The following is a 19,353-nucleotide window of genomic DNA, read 5'->3' as shown; positions in this document are numbered from 1 at the left end:
GCCCACCCCGCCGACCTGCACCCCACCCTCTTCCCGGCGCTGGGAGGAACACTTCGGTCACCCAGAGGGTACAGGCAAGCAGCTTTGCCCCCAAGGGTTTAAGGGGCTGCTCCCCAACGCTGATCACACCTCCAGTCTACGAGGCTCCCCACTGTGAGCTGTGCGGGCACCGCCGGGAAACAGGAGGCCCTGCACTGACACTCCTCAAGCACAGAAGCCCCACCCGTGAAAACACCACCCCTCAAGCCCTCGCAACACCAACCTCGTCCCTGTGCTTCTGGCAGAAGACCAGGAACTGCGAGGCCGCGTCGCCCTTCCGGCCCCTGGGCGTGGAGGCCGCTGCCTTCTTCCTCCCCGGTGGCGAGCCCAGCCCTCTCCTGGGGCCGGCCTCCGCCGCCTTCTGCGGGCTGCTCCTCACGGCCCCAGGGTCGCTAGCCCGGCCCTCGGCAGGGCCACACAGTCGGGGCCCCCGCCTCCGCTTGACGGGAACACCCTGGTCCCCTGTGGACGCGGGGGCAGCAGTGTCGTTGTCGTCCACGACTCCCGAGGCCTCCAGCGCTGGCCCCACACACTCCGTGGCAAGGCCCGCCTCCCTCGCCACGTGGGGGTTGAGGCGCAGCTGGCCCCCCGCGTAGAGGAAGGTGAACTTGGCCTTGCGCTCCTCGGCAGGCATGCCCGCGGCCGCTCCCGCCTGCGCAAGGCCCCTCTCCCACTGGGCCCTCAGCTTCCCTGGGATGGGCTTCAGCAGCTGGAAAGAGACATAAGACATTCTAAGTTTCATGACAAACATAAACGTTAACCCATGTTAAAGAAGGATCCTTTCAGAATTTCAGATACGTTCAGAAATCAAAAACTATAAAAAAGAGTTAACTTGAAGGCTTTAGATGAAGTCCAGCCCAATATAACCCTCCTGTTTCTTTAAAAATCAATTCCAATCACATTTAACTAAGACACATATACATTATACACATTTGTATATGTACAAGGGAAAACAAAATTATAAAACAAATTATCTCTGCAAGTTATCAAAGGATAAAAAGGATAAGCTGCGTCTCCACAGAAGCCCGTCCTGCTGCGCGGCACGGCGCCCTCGGCAGAGAGGCAGCGGCAGGCGGGAGACGCGTCACAGCGCTTCAGACAAGACACGTGATGAGCAACAGTAAAAGCGCGCCTCTAAAATCGTACTTAAGGAACATCTATCACCTTGATTTTCTCAGCTTTCGTGGGTGCCTGCTTGGCACTTTCCTGGCGTAATTTTTCGAACTGTCCTTCCCCTTCAAAAGCGACAAGGCTCTTCTCAAACACCCACGCCCTTTCCGGGGCGTCCCCGAAGAACTGGACGTGATATTGGCGCGCACTCTTTCTCTGACCTAGTTTTCAAAATAAAACATTAGAACTTGAAAGTCAGAACCTAGGGCGAGATTAGGCAACTGTACTCATCATCACAGCACAAAGTGGGGAGTGCTCTCAGGCTGTTTTACTTGGTGCGGCAGAATCTGTTAGCCTCGGAACACAGCCTGCACTTTCTCCCCACCACGCTCCACGCCAGAAAGGGACACACGCTCATAAGACTTAGATAAGGTTCAAAACTGACCGGGAGAGGAAGCTGGCCAGATGCAGCCCTCGTCTCCCCCCTTCCAAGGTCCACTGGAGAAGGCGCCCAACAAGTAAGACAAGAGGGCGTCGGCAGGAGGTCCACTGGACAGAGGGGCCCAGCAGCGAGGGGCAGGCTGCTGTCGCCAGTCTGGCTTCAAATCCCAGCCCCCCACCACCAGCTGGGCAGCCTGAGCCAGCCACTCACTCACAGTGCCCAGAAGAGGGGGAAGAGCACCGATGGCCTCCAAGGGCAGCCATGAGGCCACAGAGTAACCCCCAGATGTCCACTGCTGTCACTCTGCCGCATCCGACAAGGGTTGGGGGGGGAATCTGAGTGAGGAAAGTGTCTGCTTGGTCCCAAAACCCACAGAAGGGGGAGCCAGACTCGGCCGGTATGGAGTGAGGTTAAAGACAGCTGGTCACAGGCCAGAGCTAGGGGAGAGAAGAGGAGCCCCAGTGGGGAACTGCCAGTCCCTGCTCCCTCACCCAGAGCACCGGCCATGAGGAGTCAAGACACTTCCTAGAGAAGCAAGGCGCCCGGAGGAGAGACCTGTCCACTGAGTCTTGAGGAGACACTCCCAGGTAAGCAGCCAACGGCCAACCAGACCCTCTGAAAGAAGCTAACAGCCCCCCAACACGGGCTGCAGGCAGCTCTGAGGACCCGGCGCCCAGGACCCGCAAGGCCCAGAAAGGCGTCTACGCAGCAATTCCAAAATACAGAGTCGCGTCTCTGCAGGGCCACAGACACGATGCCGGAAGGAATGGCACCCCACAGACGGCGCTCTAGTCTGCTAGGAAGAGAGAACAAAGAAAAAGCAGGGCTGTCAGAAAGTTTAAAATACACCATGAAAATAAAACTCAGTAAGAAAGCAAGGATGAAAAGTTAAGAAATCTTCCAGAAAGAAGAAAAAGATTACAAGGAACAACATCCACTTCCACAAGGGCCACAGGGTCCGTCCAGAATGTACAATTCCCAGGTAAGTAGCCTCCTCGAGGGAGAAGCAGAGACGCTCATCAGAGAATTCCCACGAGGACACGCCTCAGAACTGAGCCCCCCAGCGCCTCATCCCACTCCCCCATCAGGGCACACTGGTGATATTCCAGCTGCTGGCGGAGGGGAAGGGGACAGCTTCCACGTCGATGAAACGAGAAACAGAATGCAGGGTGCTCCAGGAGTAACTCTGGCTGCTGGAAGGAAATGGATTCATATCTTCAAAATTCTGAGAAGGGTGATTTTCAACATAAAATTTGATACCCAGCCAAACCATTTATCAAATGTGAGCACAGAGAAGCAGCGTCCTCCAAATCCAGGGACTCAAGTCTGTCTCCCACACGCCTTCTTAGGGTGACAAAAATGCACTCTAGCAAAAAAGGAAGTCTGATGCAGGAAGAGAGCACTGCGCACCCACAGAAAACGTCACATAACTCGGAGAGCACCTTAAAGAAAGGCTGCGGCCGCTGCCACGCAGAAGGTCGAGCGCGCCGGCAGCACAGATTAGGACAAGTAGGAGGAGCGGGGAGGGCCTCCTATGCCGAGAGAAGGTCTAGGCAGCCAGGAAGAAGGGGTGGACAGGGAGACCCAAGAAGCAGAGAAGGGAAACGGGAATCAAGCACAGGTTTTCCTTTTCTTGCCCAACAGGAGAAACAAACTATATAATAGGATGAGTTCAAAGGACAGAGAAATAAAGTCTTGAAAAAACTTCAAGCTGTATGAATAGCAAGGTGCACAGTTTCAGAAGAAAGGCAATAATTAACTGGAGGTGAAATGAAAGGGTGAACAGGAAAGAAAACACAGGCACAGAGCACAGCTTAGCTCTCACGGAGCGACGTCCACAGTCAGAACTACGTGAACACGCGTCTGATGCAGCAAAGGCAATGAGTTAGTCACACGGGTCAGACGGGAGGGAAGGAAACAGGAACTGATCGGAGAGCTCAGTCTTCATTTTCCATAACAGAAAGTCAACAGAAAGCATCTAAAGCATAAATCAGAAAATACTAGTGAAAGCTGGAGAAAACGTTGAAAGAGTCAAAAATAATTACCTCCAGGGGGAGGAGGGGCCTCTTCCTTACTGGTAACCTCTCATGCAACTCGATTTGTTTGTGAGTGTGTTCACTTCTTTGATTCGAAAACAGCTAAGATTCAAAACCACGTCCAGAGATTTGTGCCTTCTTTCACTACTTTCACACCCTGAGAGAACTTCCCGTCTTCGTAAAAGTGAATGCAGATATGTCATAACGTTTGGGTAACGAAGAGAATCTGTCACAGTACGTATGATAAAGTAATACAAACTCACATCACTTTTTAAAATAAACAGGTAATAACACAGAAAAATGCTCCTCACATGTCAGCTGGAAAACAGCAGAAGAGAATATGACAGTCTGAACCCAACTTTATAAAATTAATTTAACATTTTTGAAGTTCTTTCCTGCCCAGAAATTTGGTAACAATATAACCCCATTTTCAAAACAAAAAATATACATATAAAACCCAATTTTCTCACATTTTTAAGGCTTTTTCTAATCCATATGAATTTTATCTTGGCCCAAGTTGAGAGGTGAATTACTCATTTTATTTCCCCACCATAAGTAACCAACTGTCCCAGCACCATTTATTAGTAATTCTTCCTTCCTGTGCTGATTTCTGATGTCCATCAATCATGGTTGGCAGGAAACCCTCATCACTGGTGCCCCACCACGCTCCTTTCTAGGAGAACCTGGCCTCCACCAGCAGCCCGGGGCCCTAACTTTGTGCTATGTTCCCTTCCCCCCCATCGTGGCCCACTGGACTCAAGGTGGCTCTGACCCTCTGGGCCAGACTGGGCCAGAGTCTCTCTCCAGATTCTGTGGGGCTTTTCAGTTGACAACAGCCATTCACACATGCAGAATGGGACCCACAGAGAGACAAGGCTACCTCAGAGCTGAAGCTCCAGGAAGGAATAGAAGCCGCGAGGACCTGGCCGAGGCCAGGGGTCTACAGAAGCAAGACTAGATAGAGTAGAGCACAGGGACGAAACCACAAGAAGGTAAGTCCCAGAGCTCCCCAGAACAGAGAACAAGCACCGCCACGCCCGAGTCTCCTGGTTCAGTCCCGGGGGGGTCAGCAGAGCCCCCAGGCAGGCAAAGCAGAAACTGACAGAACGTCAAGCAGGGGGAAAGGCGCGTCCATGATCACAGGGGAGATGCTAACACATCTCTCTTCGTAGCTGATGTAACAAGCAGAGAAGAAGAACAATCAGATTACATGATCAAACAACCCAGAACATGAGAAAGCCAGATCACCTCTAATATTTTTAGAAAATTCTGGAATTTAAAAATAAAGCAATAAAGGTTCCCTTCCACAACACAGAAAAGGTGAAAACAGAAATCTCCACAACACAAAATGATCTGCTTCCAGACGCCAGTATCTACGGAGAAGACTGGGAGGACCCAGGGCGCCAGGGAGACAGGGACGTTCCCAGCTGTGAGAGAACCCAGTTTTCTTCACAGCCTAACATCCGAAACACACACTGACCTTCTGTTCCCAGCTACAGGGTCAGGCCTCCAAGCCGCTGGCGCACCCACCTCAACGCCTGGTGGACAGCAGCCGGGGCGAGTTCTGCCGCCACTGGTCGCAAAAAACGCCACTAGGAGAGCTGCCCTCTCCAAAGGGCCCTGCCTGAGCCGCAGCGGCTGGGCTGTGCTCCCTTCTGCATGTAGATTATACTTCAATTTTTAAATTTAAGTGCGCTTTTACTGATCCAGATTCAAGCTTGTCTACAATCCCAAGTATGAAAAATAATAAGTAGCCATACACCGCAAGAGAGAGAGAGAGAGAGGAAGGAAAGAAGGGAGGGAGGGAGGAACTGAGGAAGGAAGGAAGGAAGGAAGGAAGGAAGGAAGGAAGGAAGGAAGGAAGGAAGGAAGGAAGGAAGGAAGAGGGAGAAAATCTGGGTTGGGGTGAGGAGGAAAAAAGTCCCCGCTTTAAGGGAGCCCACAACGAGCCAGCTCCATGCCAGGGGCAAACTGTCCTCAGGTCCCCATTCTTCCCCAGCACGGCCAGCCTCACTCCCACTCCCCAGAGGCGCGGCACACCACGGGCTGGGCAATCAGACCTGGGCTGAGAGCACCCCGGGAGCCGGGCTCAGCGCTGCCGGAGACCTGCCTCACACACCCCTGTGACTGCTCCGTCTCCCATGGCCGTGGACGCAACCGGAGCCCAGACCTGGGCTTCTACATGCCATTCTCCACTCAGAGGATCCAGGTGTCCTCTGAGAAATGGCCAATTCCAGGACTGAGACAAAGAAAGTGCCACAGAAGCCCAGAACGTCTTCAGCTGGGTCCCACGTAAGGAACTGCTCAAAGAGGGATGGAGACGCACAGAAAGGACGCAGGTGAAAGGGGCTTCATGGGCTGCCCCGGCCAAACCTGGGACAATCTGAGCATTAAAAGGAGTGAGAACTGTGATGCATGAGCTACTTTCTAGGGGGAGCTCACCTTCCAAGAGAAATGCTCCTTCAACACAGAACATGATAAAGCAAACAATGGCCACCTGATAAGCCAGCAGGTCGTCACGAAGAGCCACAACCGCAGCAGGGCAGTCAGGGAGCCTGTCTCCCAGCGCGGCCACAGATGGCTCATGGAGGACAAAAGGGGCCGGAGAGCCCTGCTGCCCCCACCTCCTGGGGTGCGGCGGCCCACATGTCCTCTGCCACCGCCCTGTTCTCATAGGCTCCTCGGACCCCTTTTCTTTTCAAAGGTCATCTGAACCTCCTTCGCCTGGAAGGTGCTTACCCTGGCTCTCTTCCTTTCGAATTGCTTTTCAGATGCACATTATCAGTCTTCTGCAGTTGATCTTACTGTGATCACACGGGCGCCCTAGCTGGCGCCCTGACACCATTCCTAGCGAAGCACGCTGTGGAGCCGCACCCCTTCTTCCTGCAAGGGCTTCCGTGAGGGGCCAAGTCTGAGCCCTTCCCACAAGGCACCTGCCAGGCCGGGTGGCCTCAAGTCTGCTCAGAAGGCCAGTGTGGCCACAAAGAGCGGGGCTGGGGTGGGAGCGCCGCTCTGGGCCGCAGAGGCTGGAAAAGGCGTGACAGCCAAACGCGATGCAGCCCCGACTCGGTCCTGCAGGGAGGAGCGAGCAGGCCTGAGGACACACTGAAGACTCCTGGGACGCCTAAGCCAGGACCCCACAAGGGACCAAGCTGCCGACGCGACGCTTCCCACGTGTGGTCGGGCTGCTGCCCCTGTTCTTAGCGGACTCTCGCTGACGTGTAGAGGTAAAGCGCTGCGACGTCTGCAGCCTGCGTTCAGACGGGCTGGCAGAGTGGGGGGTGTTCATGTGCGGAAAGACAGCGATGGGGCAGGTCAAGGGTTTAAGGCTGGCAACCCAGCTGAGGCTAGACAGGTGTCCACGCACTGTCCACTTTGAACAGTGGGCTTGAAAAGTTCTTAAGTGAAAAAACAAGCAAACAATAAATAAAATATTTTTTAAAAAGACAGACCCCAGGTGTAACCACTTGGCATTATGAAAACTGGGAGAGCACCCGGTAACTTTACGTTAGCACTAAAAATAGATCCAAAATTATTAAAATTAAATCACCAAAGACCAGGCTCCTGCAGGGGAAACACCTGCTCAAACAGCAGTGTTCACAGGAAAAAGCCTTACAGGTGACCAGGGCAGAGGGGTGGACACAATAAAAATTCAGGCTTTAAAAGTTAAAAAAAAAAAAAAAAAGGACGATAATGACAATGGTTGACTCTCACTGGTCACCGCGCTAAGGTCGTTTCAAAAAAGTAATGTTAGTATCTTCATTCTTCGGACAAAGGGAAACTGAGGTTTAAAAACATTAAGCAGTTCACGACCAGAGCAGCCGGCTGAGCTGGCCCCAAACAAGCTGGCCCAGAGCCCGCGCCTCCACTCAGAGGCCACTGCTGCAAGGCCGTAAGCCGAAGTGTGAAGGCACTTAGCCAGAGTGAGGGCTGGCGGGGAGAAACGGGAAGTGAGAGCTGGGTAAGAGTGGTGGTCGTGTGGACATCACTCGGAGCAGCTGGCGTAGACCACAGGACTCATCTGACCCCAAAGCAGGGGGACACACACAATGCAATCAGCTAGGTAACTAATCTCAGTAGCTGGAGCAAAGAGATGTCAGGGCCTCCTTCAGTCACAGGGGTCTGAGATGCTCAGAGGTCCACATGCACAGAGCAGAAATCCCAGACACTAGAAGAGTCACAAGAGGTTGCTTGCGATGTGCTACGTGAACAAGTGGTGAGAAGCCCGAAACCCACTTAGCTTCCACCTGTGTTGGCTGAGTGCGGCCCACGCCCGGTTCCAAGGGCCCCCCTCGCACAGCCCTGCTGCGCAGGCAGAGGCCCACGCCAACCACACCAGAGCAGCCCCGCTTCAGTCCCAGCGGGTATTTCTAATGCTCCAACCAAGTCTAGACCTTGGGGTGCATCCCGGGGTCCCTGAGGCCCTGGGACAGAACTCCCATGATTCTGGGGTCCTCCATGGAGTGAGAGCTGAAGCCGGCCCACAGGCACATGCCTGGGTCTGCGGGCAGAACCCAACGCCCCCAGGGGCAGGAGGCCAGGCCAGGACTCAGGGAGGGGCCCCTAGGACCCAGGCAAGGTCCTCTTCCTCCTGAATCCATGCCCAACAGGTCTGTTTACAGGAGAGGCACCGCCGTACCTCACTCCCAGCAGCACTGCCCCTGTAAGAGCTCAGGCCTCTAGCCCGAGATCAAGAGGGAACACGCACTCACGGCGAGAGCCAAGCGAGGCTGACCGGCTGGCAGCACTGGGCCGACCAACAGCTCTGCTCACCACGGCTCTGGGGGCACGGGTCCCCTGGGCAGTGACGGGTCGGCTCCAACTGGGTCAGCCCATCTCACCTTCCTCAAACCAAATGCAAACTTTCCTCTAGAAGAACTTTCCACAAGAATCTCACACCACCTCTTGTTTTTCTCCTGCAAACACACGTGAGCTTTTATGTGCTTCATGACCTGTCTAATTACCATTTAAATTGGTGTCTGCTCTAATCTGTGTCAATAACGTATCACATTCTCAATATACTATTCAGCTGTGTCCTGTACTGGTTTACATTCCCAAGTTTCCTTGACACCAAAGATGACTATTTCAAGTTTTTTTCCTTCATCCCACAGACCTAATAAAATAAACTGGGACATCTTTATAACTCAAACTTAGTATAAAATACTATTTCTGAAAGTCATGCTGACATAAGCAATCACAGGCTATCTAAATAATAGTAAACTTATCATAAAACCTGAGGAGCAATACAAGGCAAAGACTGCTACCCCATCAGTACTCAGTCAGATAAGGTACATACCTGACTTGGACATAAAAAGAAAGGGCAACGTGTCACATCTGAATCACCAACCTTAGGCAAAGTTGCGAGATGAACCACAATAAACTTAACAACAAAAGCCCCAAACAACCTGGTTACCATGATGTATGAATGGCCAGTAAACACATGAAAAGACGTCCAACATCACCAGTCTTAAGGGAAAGGCAGCGGGTGCAAAGCAGAGCAGCTGCCAGGGCTGGGTGGGGGGACTGAGGGCTCCCCACTTCACAGGGCAGGATTTCAGAGTCCCAGGACGAAAAGAAACCTGGTGATGGATGGCGGGAATGGCTGCACAGCAATGGGAACGCATTTCACACCACTCAACTGTGCACTCAAAATGGTTAAGATGGTAAATTTTATGTTTGTGTATTTTAACACCAAAAAAAAAGGAAAGAAAGAACCAAAGCAGGGCTATTTAAGGAAGGCTACTTAAGAGAAGTCTAGAGACGCAGACAACTGAGGCCGAGCAGAGCGCTGGAAGGGCAGCCCACGCAGTACCTTTCAGCTTGGTGTAGCTGTGCAGGAGGGGGTCCGCCGAGACCATGCACGGCCACCATGGGTACCCGGACACCTTGGACCACACCAGATCGCCCACGGTGTATTTCAGCTGGTGGTCTTTGTCTCTGCCCGTGTTTGCACAGGATTCTTTCTTAGCTGGAACCTGACAATGAACAACAAAAGACACATCCAGGGGGAAGGGTACAGCTCAGTGGCAGAGTGTGTGCTTAGCGCGCATGAGGTCCTGGGTTCAAGCCCTAGTACCTGTTAAAAAGTAAATAAATAAATAAACCTAATTACCGGCTCCCTTGCCCACCCCTCCCAAAAAACAAACAACAAAAATAACCTTAAAAAAAGACACATCCAGTGCCCGCCCCTACACCAGCCCTCCGTCCACAGAAGACAGAGGCTCACTCAGGCTGGGGTCCGACACGCACACGCACACGCACACACCTCTGACAAAGGGTGCTTTTCCTCACTGGCTCTTAGGTGGCAGCCTCGATACCACTGCATCGAAACTGTCTCCTGCCCTCAGCTAAAAGGCACAGGGCAGGTGCCCAACACTGCAAAGATCTCTACATAAACCTATTTCCTTTGGCCTGGTGGGTGTCTTCATCCACCGGCCAAAGAATCCGTACTCTGACCCTCCCACCCCTTCTGAGCCCCAGTCTGCTGAAGCTCCTCTGGAGAGAGGACCCGGGTGGCGAGGACGTGGCGGGACCTGGCAGCGAGTCTCGGCTCCACCATCCGAGTCTCGAGGCTCTAGGAGCCTCAGCCTCCACTGACAGCCCAGGCCAACCAGGAGGCTGGAGGCCTGACGAGGGGCCCTCCTGCACACCAGGCCCCATTCCTATCCAGGGGCACAAGCACGGTCAGCGTGACCTCGGGCCTCCCGCCAGGAGTGCTCCATACCCAGAGTGTCCCCTCGTGGCTCCCCAGGCTCACCACCCCGCCCCAGGCAGACCTCGTCTCAAATACCTTTTTATCCGAGGGACTCGAAATCCGGGACACCAGGGCTGCCTCCACAAGGCCCTGCTCCAGCAAGGAGTCGTACTTCATGCTTCTCTTCCTGCTCCTCCGCGCCTTACTTTCTGGACCGTGTCTGTTCTCTTCTGATGGGGGCCCAGCAGCAGCACCGTCGCCACAGATGGAAGATTCAAAGAGAGGTTTCCCATTCATGTACGTCTTAGTGATTTTCAGCTTGATTTCCGGAGAGCCATTTTTGACAGGGGTAGTGTTAGGCGGTGTCCCAAGTCCCTTCATTTCCGGGGACTCAAAACGCAACCTGGCATCGTGAGCACCGGGCTCTCCGTTAAAGACGCGGGAAGTGAGATCTTTCAGCTTCTCAGTCGGGATGAAGGGCAGCGCCTCGTGGCCGTTGAACTTGGGCACCACCCCCTCCTGCAGGCCTGCGGAGAGCGGGCCTTTGCCGAGGAACACGGAACACTCACGGCTCACTTCACAGCTCTGCGTCTTCCCATTTGTGCCGCCAACGACCTCCGGGGCCTGCTTCATCTTCACGCCCCTGACCGCCTTCCCAGCAGAAAGACAACTGTTTCCGAGGCTAAACGCCACTCAGCCCAGATGCTCCCTGTTCTTGGAACACTGCGGTATCAGGAACACAAAAAGAAAGAGAAACATACTACATTTAAATCCCGAAATGAGCATGCCAACAAAGCTCTCCACCACTTTGTGGGGTTTATCGAGGCAATTTATGGTGTTTTGTATAATGAGTTAGGTCACAGGAGGCAACTCAAATATCACAAAAATGACAAGAATCACAAAACGGTGCAGTGAAAGGAAAGGGACGGACACCAGGCCAGGCTGCCATCCTGACCAGCAGTGGGCCATGGATGCCCACCCATCTGCTCCCTCACCTGGGAGACCAGATCACCTGTGGCAGGCCACCTGCCACAGGGACAGTGCCTGAGGCAGCGACCACAAAGCCAGGCCCGTGAGAAGGATTAACGGGAGGCACTGAAGACCAAACACAGCTCCTCATGTCACAGCTGAGGGGGACCAGGATACACCCTGAGATAACCAGTCGGCAAAGCTCAAAGACCCATCTCCCACCCCTGGCGGGGACGGTGAGACGGCTCAGTCTGGCCAATCCCTCCCAGACCCCCACCGCACCAGGCCCAAAGTCAGTGCCCTGACAAGGAGCACCACGTCAACAGTGAAGTCCAGTTACCGTTCCTGTGACGACGAATTGGTCCGGGGCGGCACCACAGGGCCTTACTTTGCACAACTCACCAAGTGATGAGGGAGGCCCGGGGGCATGGGATCTTCCCGGCACAGCTACAGCCCTAGCTGGGGACACCCGGTGGGCAGCCTGGAACAGTAACAGGCAGGCACCGTTCCAGCTGGGATGACACCCACCAAGTGCACGACAGCCACCAACGAAACTCCTCCAAGAAGGCGGCACGCGGGCGCATCAGACCCGGGGAGCAGCCGGGCCGCACGTGGGGACAGCTCTGCCCCCAGAGACGTGTGGCGTTGCCTCGGGGCTGCCAGTGACACCTACTGGGGAGGGTCAAGGGTGCAGCTAAGCATCCTCAGCACACATGGCGGCCTCCCAGCAAAGAGCTATCCGGCAGAGAACGCTGGCGTGCCATGTGCAGCAGTGAGGAGCTGTCCGGGCTGCGACCCCCGGCGCCCACGGAAACAGCCAGGGTGGCAGCCGCGCAGCTGAGGGGGGCCCGGGGAGAGGAGCCCACTTAGCACCCTAAGTCCAGCTTAGCCGCACACACACGAGAGCTCTGACTCCGCAGAACTGTTTCTGCAGGTAAATCGGTGCGGCTTCCTATTCTGGCTCACATCAGCCTAACTGGACAAAAGTAGGAGACGAGCACCTAAAGGCACTAGGGAGAGAGCAAGCTGGGGGAGCGGCTGGGCCGGCCCCTGAGCGGGCGGGAGGCAAGCGCAGTGGGTGTGCGGGGGAAGGGGAGCCCCGCCCAAATAAATCCAGGTCTCCACACGCACAGGGCAGAGTCCAAACAGCCTAGCTTAGGGAATACCAGAAGCAAGACTCAGCTGCTAGACAAAAACAAACCAAAGCAACACTCTCACCCGAGGACGGCCACCGTCAGACAGACAGAAAGCAGGTGCCTGTGACGCTGTGGAGAAACTTGAACCCCTGTGCACTGCTGATAGGATGTAAAATGGCGCGGCTGCTGTGGAAAACACTACGGAAGTTCCTCAAAAAATTAATATGACCCAGCAATTCCACTTCTGGATACTTACCCAGAAGAACTGAAAGCAGGGTTTCAAAGATATCTGAACCCCGTGTACAGAACAGCACCGTCCACAACAGGCAAAGGCGGAAGCAGCCCAAGTGTCCATGCACACAAAGGACACGCCTCAGCCCTAAACAGGAAGGACACTCTGGACGCCTGCTACAACCTGGATGAGTTCTGAGGACATTCCGAGTGAAATAAGACAGTCACAACAGGACAAATACTGTGTGACTGCACCTGTGTGAGTGATCAAGTCCATAAAGACAGATGGCAGAACGGCGGCTCCAGGAGCCAGGGGAGGGGAGGATGGGGAGCTGTGGCTTTCGTGGGGACAGCCTTTCAGATTTGCAAGATGTAAAGAGTTCTGGGACGGGTGGTGGTGACGGCTGCACAGTGTGAGTGTACTTAATGCCACTGAGCAGAACAAAGAACGTCTGCAGCGGGTCATCCCGGCACCAGGGTGAGACCCCGGCGGAAAGTCCCCGCACAAGTCACGTCACACCCACTGCCACTCCTGCCCCTCACAGCAGTGGCTCGACGGCCCTGTCCTCGCGTCCCCCTCGTCAACACACGGGGCAGCTCGGTCTCTCCAGCTGCTGTGTACCATCCAGCACGCAAACATACCATTCCTACTGTTTAAGTCTTTCCAGAACACAGACAACGATGGAGTTTCCCAAAATGATGCATGAGGCTGGCACAGCTTTCACACCAAAACCAGGAAAATGAACGCAGAAAAGAGCCACAGACCAGGAGCAGCGTGACTGCCAGCACCAGGCGCTACGTGGTAAGACACTAAGACTAAAGAGGGTTTACCCAGAAATGACGACTCAACGTCAGGAACTCCATTAACGTTCTGTCACCTGTTAACACATCGCAGGAGATTTCTGGTGAAGGCGGCCAAATTATTTTTTTAAACAAAAAAGAGGTTAGCTGTATCGCCTAATTCAAAACAAGAAAGGGGAAATCTTCAGGTCCAGAAACGAAGAAGGAACAGCACTGAGCCTCACAGGGCACGGGCTGCCCAGGACAGGACCACAGGATTCAAGGCTGTGCTCGGCGGCCAGTGCGGAGCTGAGGGCCCCTGCGCGGCGGCGGCCGGTCGGCAGGGCGGAGCACGGCTGCCGCGGTTCGGAGCACAGCATGAAGGCCACAGCCCGCGCTTGAATCTGGCCCCGCCGCCACTCACGGTGGCATAGGACTGCACCCTCTCACCTGCACTCCGGTTCCTGGGGACCGAGGGCCAGCCCACAGGCACCGCCCAGAGAAGACCAGAGTGTCGGCTGTCACAGCACTGTCACCAGAGCCTCACCACTGGCCAGCCCACGGCTGGCTGGGCCACAGCAACATCCACCCGACGCCCCTGGGGAGACAGAATCACCCTAGAGAACTCTTGCCTCACAAGGCCGTGGTGCCCCAAATCCTGAGCCAAGAAACCCAGATAAAAACGGGCCTAAAATGAGTGGCGCTGGCAGGCCCTGCATGGCAGCTGGGAAGCTGCTCAGGGGGTGTTCTACAGCCCAGAGCCTGGGTGCGCTCCCTGCCGAGGTGAGCCAGGAGACAGAGGTGACATTGCACACAGCCGCCACCACCCGGGAGGGCCGCCCACAGAGCTAGGCATAGAGCGATACGCAAGGTCTTCCACAGAATAACATAGGAAGTTTTTCATTACTCGCAGATTTGAAAAAGAAAACTAGTTACTGAAATAAAAAAAATTCAACAGCTGAGTTGAATATAGCAGACTAAATACAACTAAATGTATAATTAATAGAGTAAAAGATAAATCTGAACAAATCACCAAGGCCTATGACTGGTAAAGAGAGGAAAAGTATTTGAGCGATTAAGAGACATAACATTCATACTTCATTCTTTCAAAAATTTATAATGCACCTAAAAAGTGCCAGACACTAAATTTTAGGTGTTAGAGTTACAGCATTGGTCAAAATGAGATAAAACATACTCTGCCATCCTAGCTAATACAATAAGACAAGAAAAGGGAATAAAAGGTATATAAATTGGAAAGGGAGAACTAAAACTGTCTTTTGTTCACAGATGACATCAGCATCTGTGTGCAAAATCTGAAAGAACAGAACAACTCCTGGAACCTACAAGCAACCGTAGCAAGGCTTCGGGAGACAAGGCTAATGACACACAAGAGGCAACCACTTCCCCACACGACAGTGGTGAACGGGTACAATCTGCACTCAAAAAAGTGGAACACTTGAGAATAAACCCAGCAAAACACGTACAAGACCCCAGTGCGGAAAACTACAAACCCCTGGTGAGGGGGAGCAAAGAAAAGCTAAACAAACGGAAAGACGTTCCACATTCACAGACAGGATGGCTCAGTACCATCATGATGTCCGTTCGTCCTAACTTGATCTGCAGGTCAAGCGCAACCCCGTTCAGAATCCCAACAAGCTGTCCTGTAGATACCAAAACTGCCCCTGAAGTTCAGGTGGGGAACCAGAAGACCAAGAACAGCCGATGTAGCACTGGAGAAGGACAAGCTGGAGCACTGGCACGCTGGGCCTCCAGGCACCGTGAAGGTGACGGAGCCGGTGTCATGTCGGCAAGATGACAGGCAGAAAAAAAGGTCAGCAAAGCAGGCCAGAGAAACCAGAAGCAGACCCTCAAATAGAGGCAACTCATCTTTGACAAAGGAGCAAAGACGACACACTGGAGCAAAAATAAGTCTTTTTTAAAGACAAAATAAATAAACACACCAAACATGTAGATACAGAGAAGAGTAGTGGTTATCAGAGAAAAGGTGAGGTGGGGAGGGTGACACGGGTAAAGGGGCCAGCTGTATGGTGACAGATGGAAACTGACTTTCTGGTGGTGAGCACACTGTGGCAGACAGAAGTAGGATTATAATGATTCACACACGAAACGTACTATAAGCCAACGTTCCCTCAAGAAAAAGACAGTCTTTTCTACAAATGGTGCTGTAACAATGGGACATCTACATGCAAGAAGAAATGAATCTACACAGACTTTACACCCTTCACAAAAATTAACTCAAAATGGATCATAAATCTAAACGTAAAATGCAAAAGCACAAAGCCTCCAGAGAAAACCTGAACCTTGGGTCTAGCAGCAACCTTTTAGACCTTCTAGATAAAACACCAAAGCAAAAATCCATGAAAGAGATCATTAATATGCTGGACTTCAGTAAAAAAACGAACAAAAAAAAACACCTTCTGCTTTATGAAAGACAATGTCAAAAGGATGAGGAGACAAGTCACAGATGGGGAGAGAATATCTGCAAAAGGCATTATGTGACAAAGGACTGTTATCCAAAATATACAAAGAACTCTTAAAACACAGTATGAAAATAAACCACCCAAACAAAACCGGCCAAAAATCTTAACAGACACCAAAGAAGATACACAAACGGCAAATGAGCATATAAAAAGACGCTCCACATCATGTCATCAGGAAAATGCAAATTAAAGTGAGACACCACTCCACACCCATCAGAATGGCCAAAATCCAGAAGACTGACAACACCAAGTGCTGGTGAGGATGTGGAGCAACAGAACCCTCACCACTGTGCACAGGAACGCAGACTGGTGCAGGCACTTTGGACGACAGTGTGGCGGCTTCTTACAGAAGTAAACACACTTTCACCGTATGATTCGGCGATCCCACTCCTTGGTGTTTACCCAAATTGAAAACTGCCATCCATACAGAGACCTGCACACAGATGTTTACAGCAGCTTCATTCTAGAGGAAAGAGAAAGATGGGGTGGAGGATGGGAAGTTGGTGGGAAGAATGTCCCTCCTGGCCCAGCTGAGCAAGCCCCAAAGCCCTCCTCCCCAGGCTCCGACCGCAGGCACATGCTGCCCACTGCCCCGCTCTCCAGGCTGCCGAGATGTCCAGCCGCAGGCTGCGGGGCCCGCCCTGTAAACCAAACTGAGGAGAGTCCCTGTGGAGAAGTCTCAATGCCGGGACACTGAAGTAATGACTTCAGGATATCGCCCAGAGCCACACCAGGAGGGAACCAAGCTCCAAGTCGTCCTTCCAGCAGCAGAAGAGAGGCTTACAATGGAAAAGTCAAGTCTGCAAATATGGTTTAAACACACATTCTCTACTGTCCCCTTGCTTTCTAATGTGTCACACTCGTCCACCTCGAATATATTTTGGTCCTGCCTTCCCGGATGATGACTGAATCAAGGAAGTCTGTGAACAACAGTGACAGAGGACAGAGCGTGCTAAGAACAGGGGCTGAGGGCGCTGAGGGCCCCCTTCCTCCACAAGAATTCCCTGAGAAGCTTCATTTTCTAGAATCTGGAATTTACTCACGAAGTTTTGCTTCTCCTGCAGAAATGCACCTGTGACAGTAAGGACTTAATAACTGACCTATCTCTTGTTTCGTTTTCCCTGCAAAGAAGCTTAGAGCCACAGGCACACTCCAGGCCAGCCCCCCACAGCCCCAGCCTTAACCTTACGATGACACAGGAGCTGGTATCGTCCCTGGCCCCATGACCCGTCGCTCCCTGTCTTCTTAGTGTAATGTGTCGAATCTTCCGACGCGTCTCACACAGTGGGGATGGGGGTCTAAAATGATGCAGATGCAGCGGGAAACCACCTAGCAGCTCCTCAGAAAGCCACACGCACACATGCTGCCACACAACCCAGCAGCTCCACTCCTAAGGATCTTCCCAGCACAGATTTGAAAACATTAAGTTCACACAAAAACTTGTACCAGAATTTTCACAGAATTATTCAAAAAAGCAAAACAAACTCAACATCCAACAACTGCTAACTGGACAAAAGAAATGGGATCCATCCATACAGCAGGGCATTCAGCTGCAAAAAGGAACACACTGCAACGTGGGTGGGCCAGGAAAACAGGCCGAGTGACAGCAGCCAGTCTCAAGGGCTGCGTCCTATGTGACGCTGTTTACACGAAGGGTCCGGGACAGGCGAACCGGAGGCAGAACATAGAACAGGGGCGCCAGGGGCTGAGGGGAGCAGGGGGACTTCTCCCTGGGAGGACGAACACACTCAGGAATTGGGTGGTGGCAATGGCTGCATGAACACCAGGCACGTACCAAAAAGCCACTGAACTACGCACTGTTAAATGGTTTAACTTGCGAATTTGATACTAATTTTATCTCAATTTTAAAAATACCAAATCTTTTGTTGAATGAAAAGGTATTAAACATATTAAATCATATCTTTCCTGTATCTATAGAGTGTTTTCCTATTTTCCCTCTAAGACATGCACAAAAGCACGATAAGTCACCGCATACAGCAAACACTGGGGACGTGAAGCCTACGAGCCGGGACTGCAGTCCACTAACGTGCAGTCCCAGGCCTGGCCCTCCGCACGGCCTGGTGGCCAGCCGGCCCCAGCAACAGCAAGACGGGTCCAGTTCAAGGACAGGGTACACTCCAGGCAGGGCCACTCAAGGCAGTGAACTGCCAGACACGCCGGCCAGAGGACCTCCACCCAGATTCGGGGAAACACCTGCTGACACTGATGGTGGTCCCGAGCCCTGGGCCCTCAGTGGAGACCCCCCCAGACACAGCCATCAGCTCCAAGACCCAAGCTTAACAATGAGGCTGCACTTGAGGGCCATCAGGCATCCAAGGAAAACTTACTGTAAGAGGCAAAAATTTTAAAGCAAAAGAGAACTAGGAGCTTAGAGGAACACACAGCACAGGGAGTGAGAGAAGCTTCCAGGCGCATGCCCACCAGCAGGGAAGCTCCACACGCGCTCCGCACAGGGCTCGGGCTGCCCCTGCCTCACCGCCGCCTCCAGGAGGGGAACCGGCGGCCGGGGCTGAGGTAAGTAGAGAGCTTTTGACACCAAAGGTTTTAATTCTGAAGCATGTGAATATAGTATCTAATTAAAGTTCTTCAAATTTTCAAAGGAATATTGTGAAACTGTAAAAATATTTCCAAAATAATTAAAAATCCCTGCACTCTCTGTAACTCCATTCCACAGCTGCCAAGGGGACAAAAAGAAAACCAGATACCATACGTTACTACAGTCCTGCCAAAAGGAGAAAAGAAAGGAGGGGCAGGGCAGGAAGGAGGGGGGAGACACGGGAGACGGGAAGAGAAGTGAGGAAGGGGAAAGGAAAGGAGAAACACAGGAGAGAAAAAGGAAGAAAATCTGAAAATCATGCCAACAAAATATCCACATAATAGGAGTTCCAGAAACGGAAGATTTAAAAAATTATGGAAAAGACCTGACCATTTTTCCACCGAAGACATGCAGACGGCCGACAGGCACACGCAAAGATGCTCATTGCTGCCTCAAGCAACACAAGTGGAAACCAAGGTGAGCCACCACCTCACACCTGCCAGAAGGACTGTCGTCAAGAAGACGAGAAACAGCAAGCACTGGTGAGGACGCGGCGAAAAGGAGCCCTCCTGCCCTGCCGGTGGGGACACAACGGTGCAGTCACTGTGGGAGGCGGTGTGCAGGTTCCTCAAAACATTAAAAACAACTACAGGTGATGCAGTAACCCCACCCATGGGGACACATCAGTGGAGAAGAAACAGGGTATTGAAGAGGTATCTGCACACTTGTGTTCGCCGCAGCACGACTCCCAAGAACCAACACACTGAAACAACCTAGGTGTCCGTCAGTGCACGAACAGATGAAAATGATGTCGTTTATACACACGAAGGACATGATTCAGTCATCAAAAAGGAAGTC

General features: G+C 52.6%; 1 protein-coding gene across 1 annotated transcript in view; it reads right to left on the bottom strand.

The window, feature by feature from the left end:
* The window catches only part of NSD2 (nuclear receptor binding SET domain protein 2), a gene marked incomplete at its 5' end in the record, with an annotated part of 49,580 nt that extends 38,566 nt beyond the window's left edge, over positions 1–11,014 (bottom strand). The window contains 4 exon segments of the mRNA XM_032492494.1: positions 263–748; positions 1,204–1,370; positions 9,440–9,602; positions 10,418–11,014. Of these exon segments, the coding sequence (XP_032348385.1) occupies positions 263–748; positions 1,204–1,370; positions 9,440–9,602; positions 10,418–11,014 (1,413 nt within the window).
* Between the last annotated feature and the right edge of the window lie 8,339 nt (positions 11,015–19,353).

Source organism: Camelus ferus, chromosome 2 (assembly GCF_009834535.1).
Source record: "Camelus ferus isolate YT-003-E chromosome 2, BCGSAC_Cfer_1.0, whole genome shotgun sequence".
In the NCBI taxonomy this organism is placed as follows: Eukaryota; Metazoa; Chordata; class Mammalia; order Artiodactyla; family Camelidae; genus Camelus; species Camelus ferus.
The sequence above is the reverse complement of the archived record's forward strand: the minus strand, read 5'-3'. Positions and strand labels throughout refer to the sequence as shown.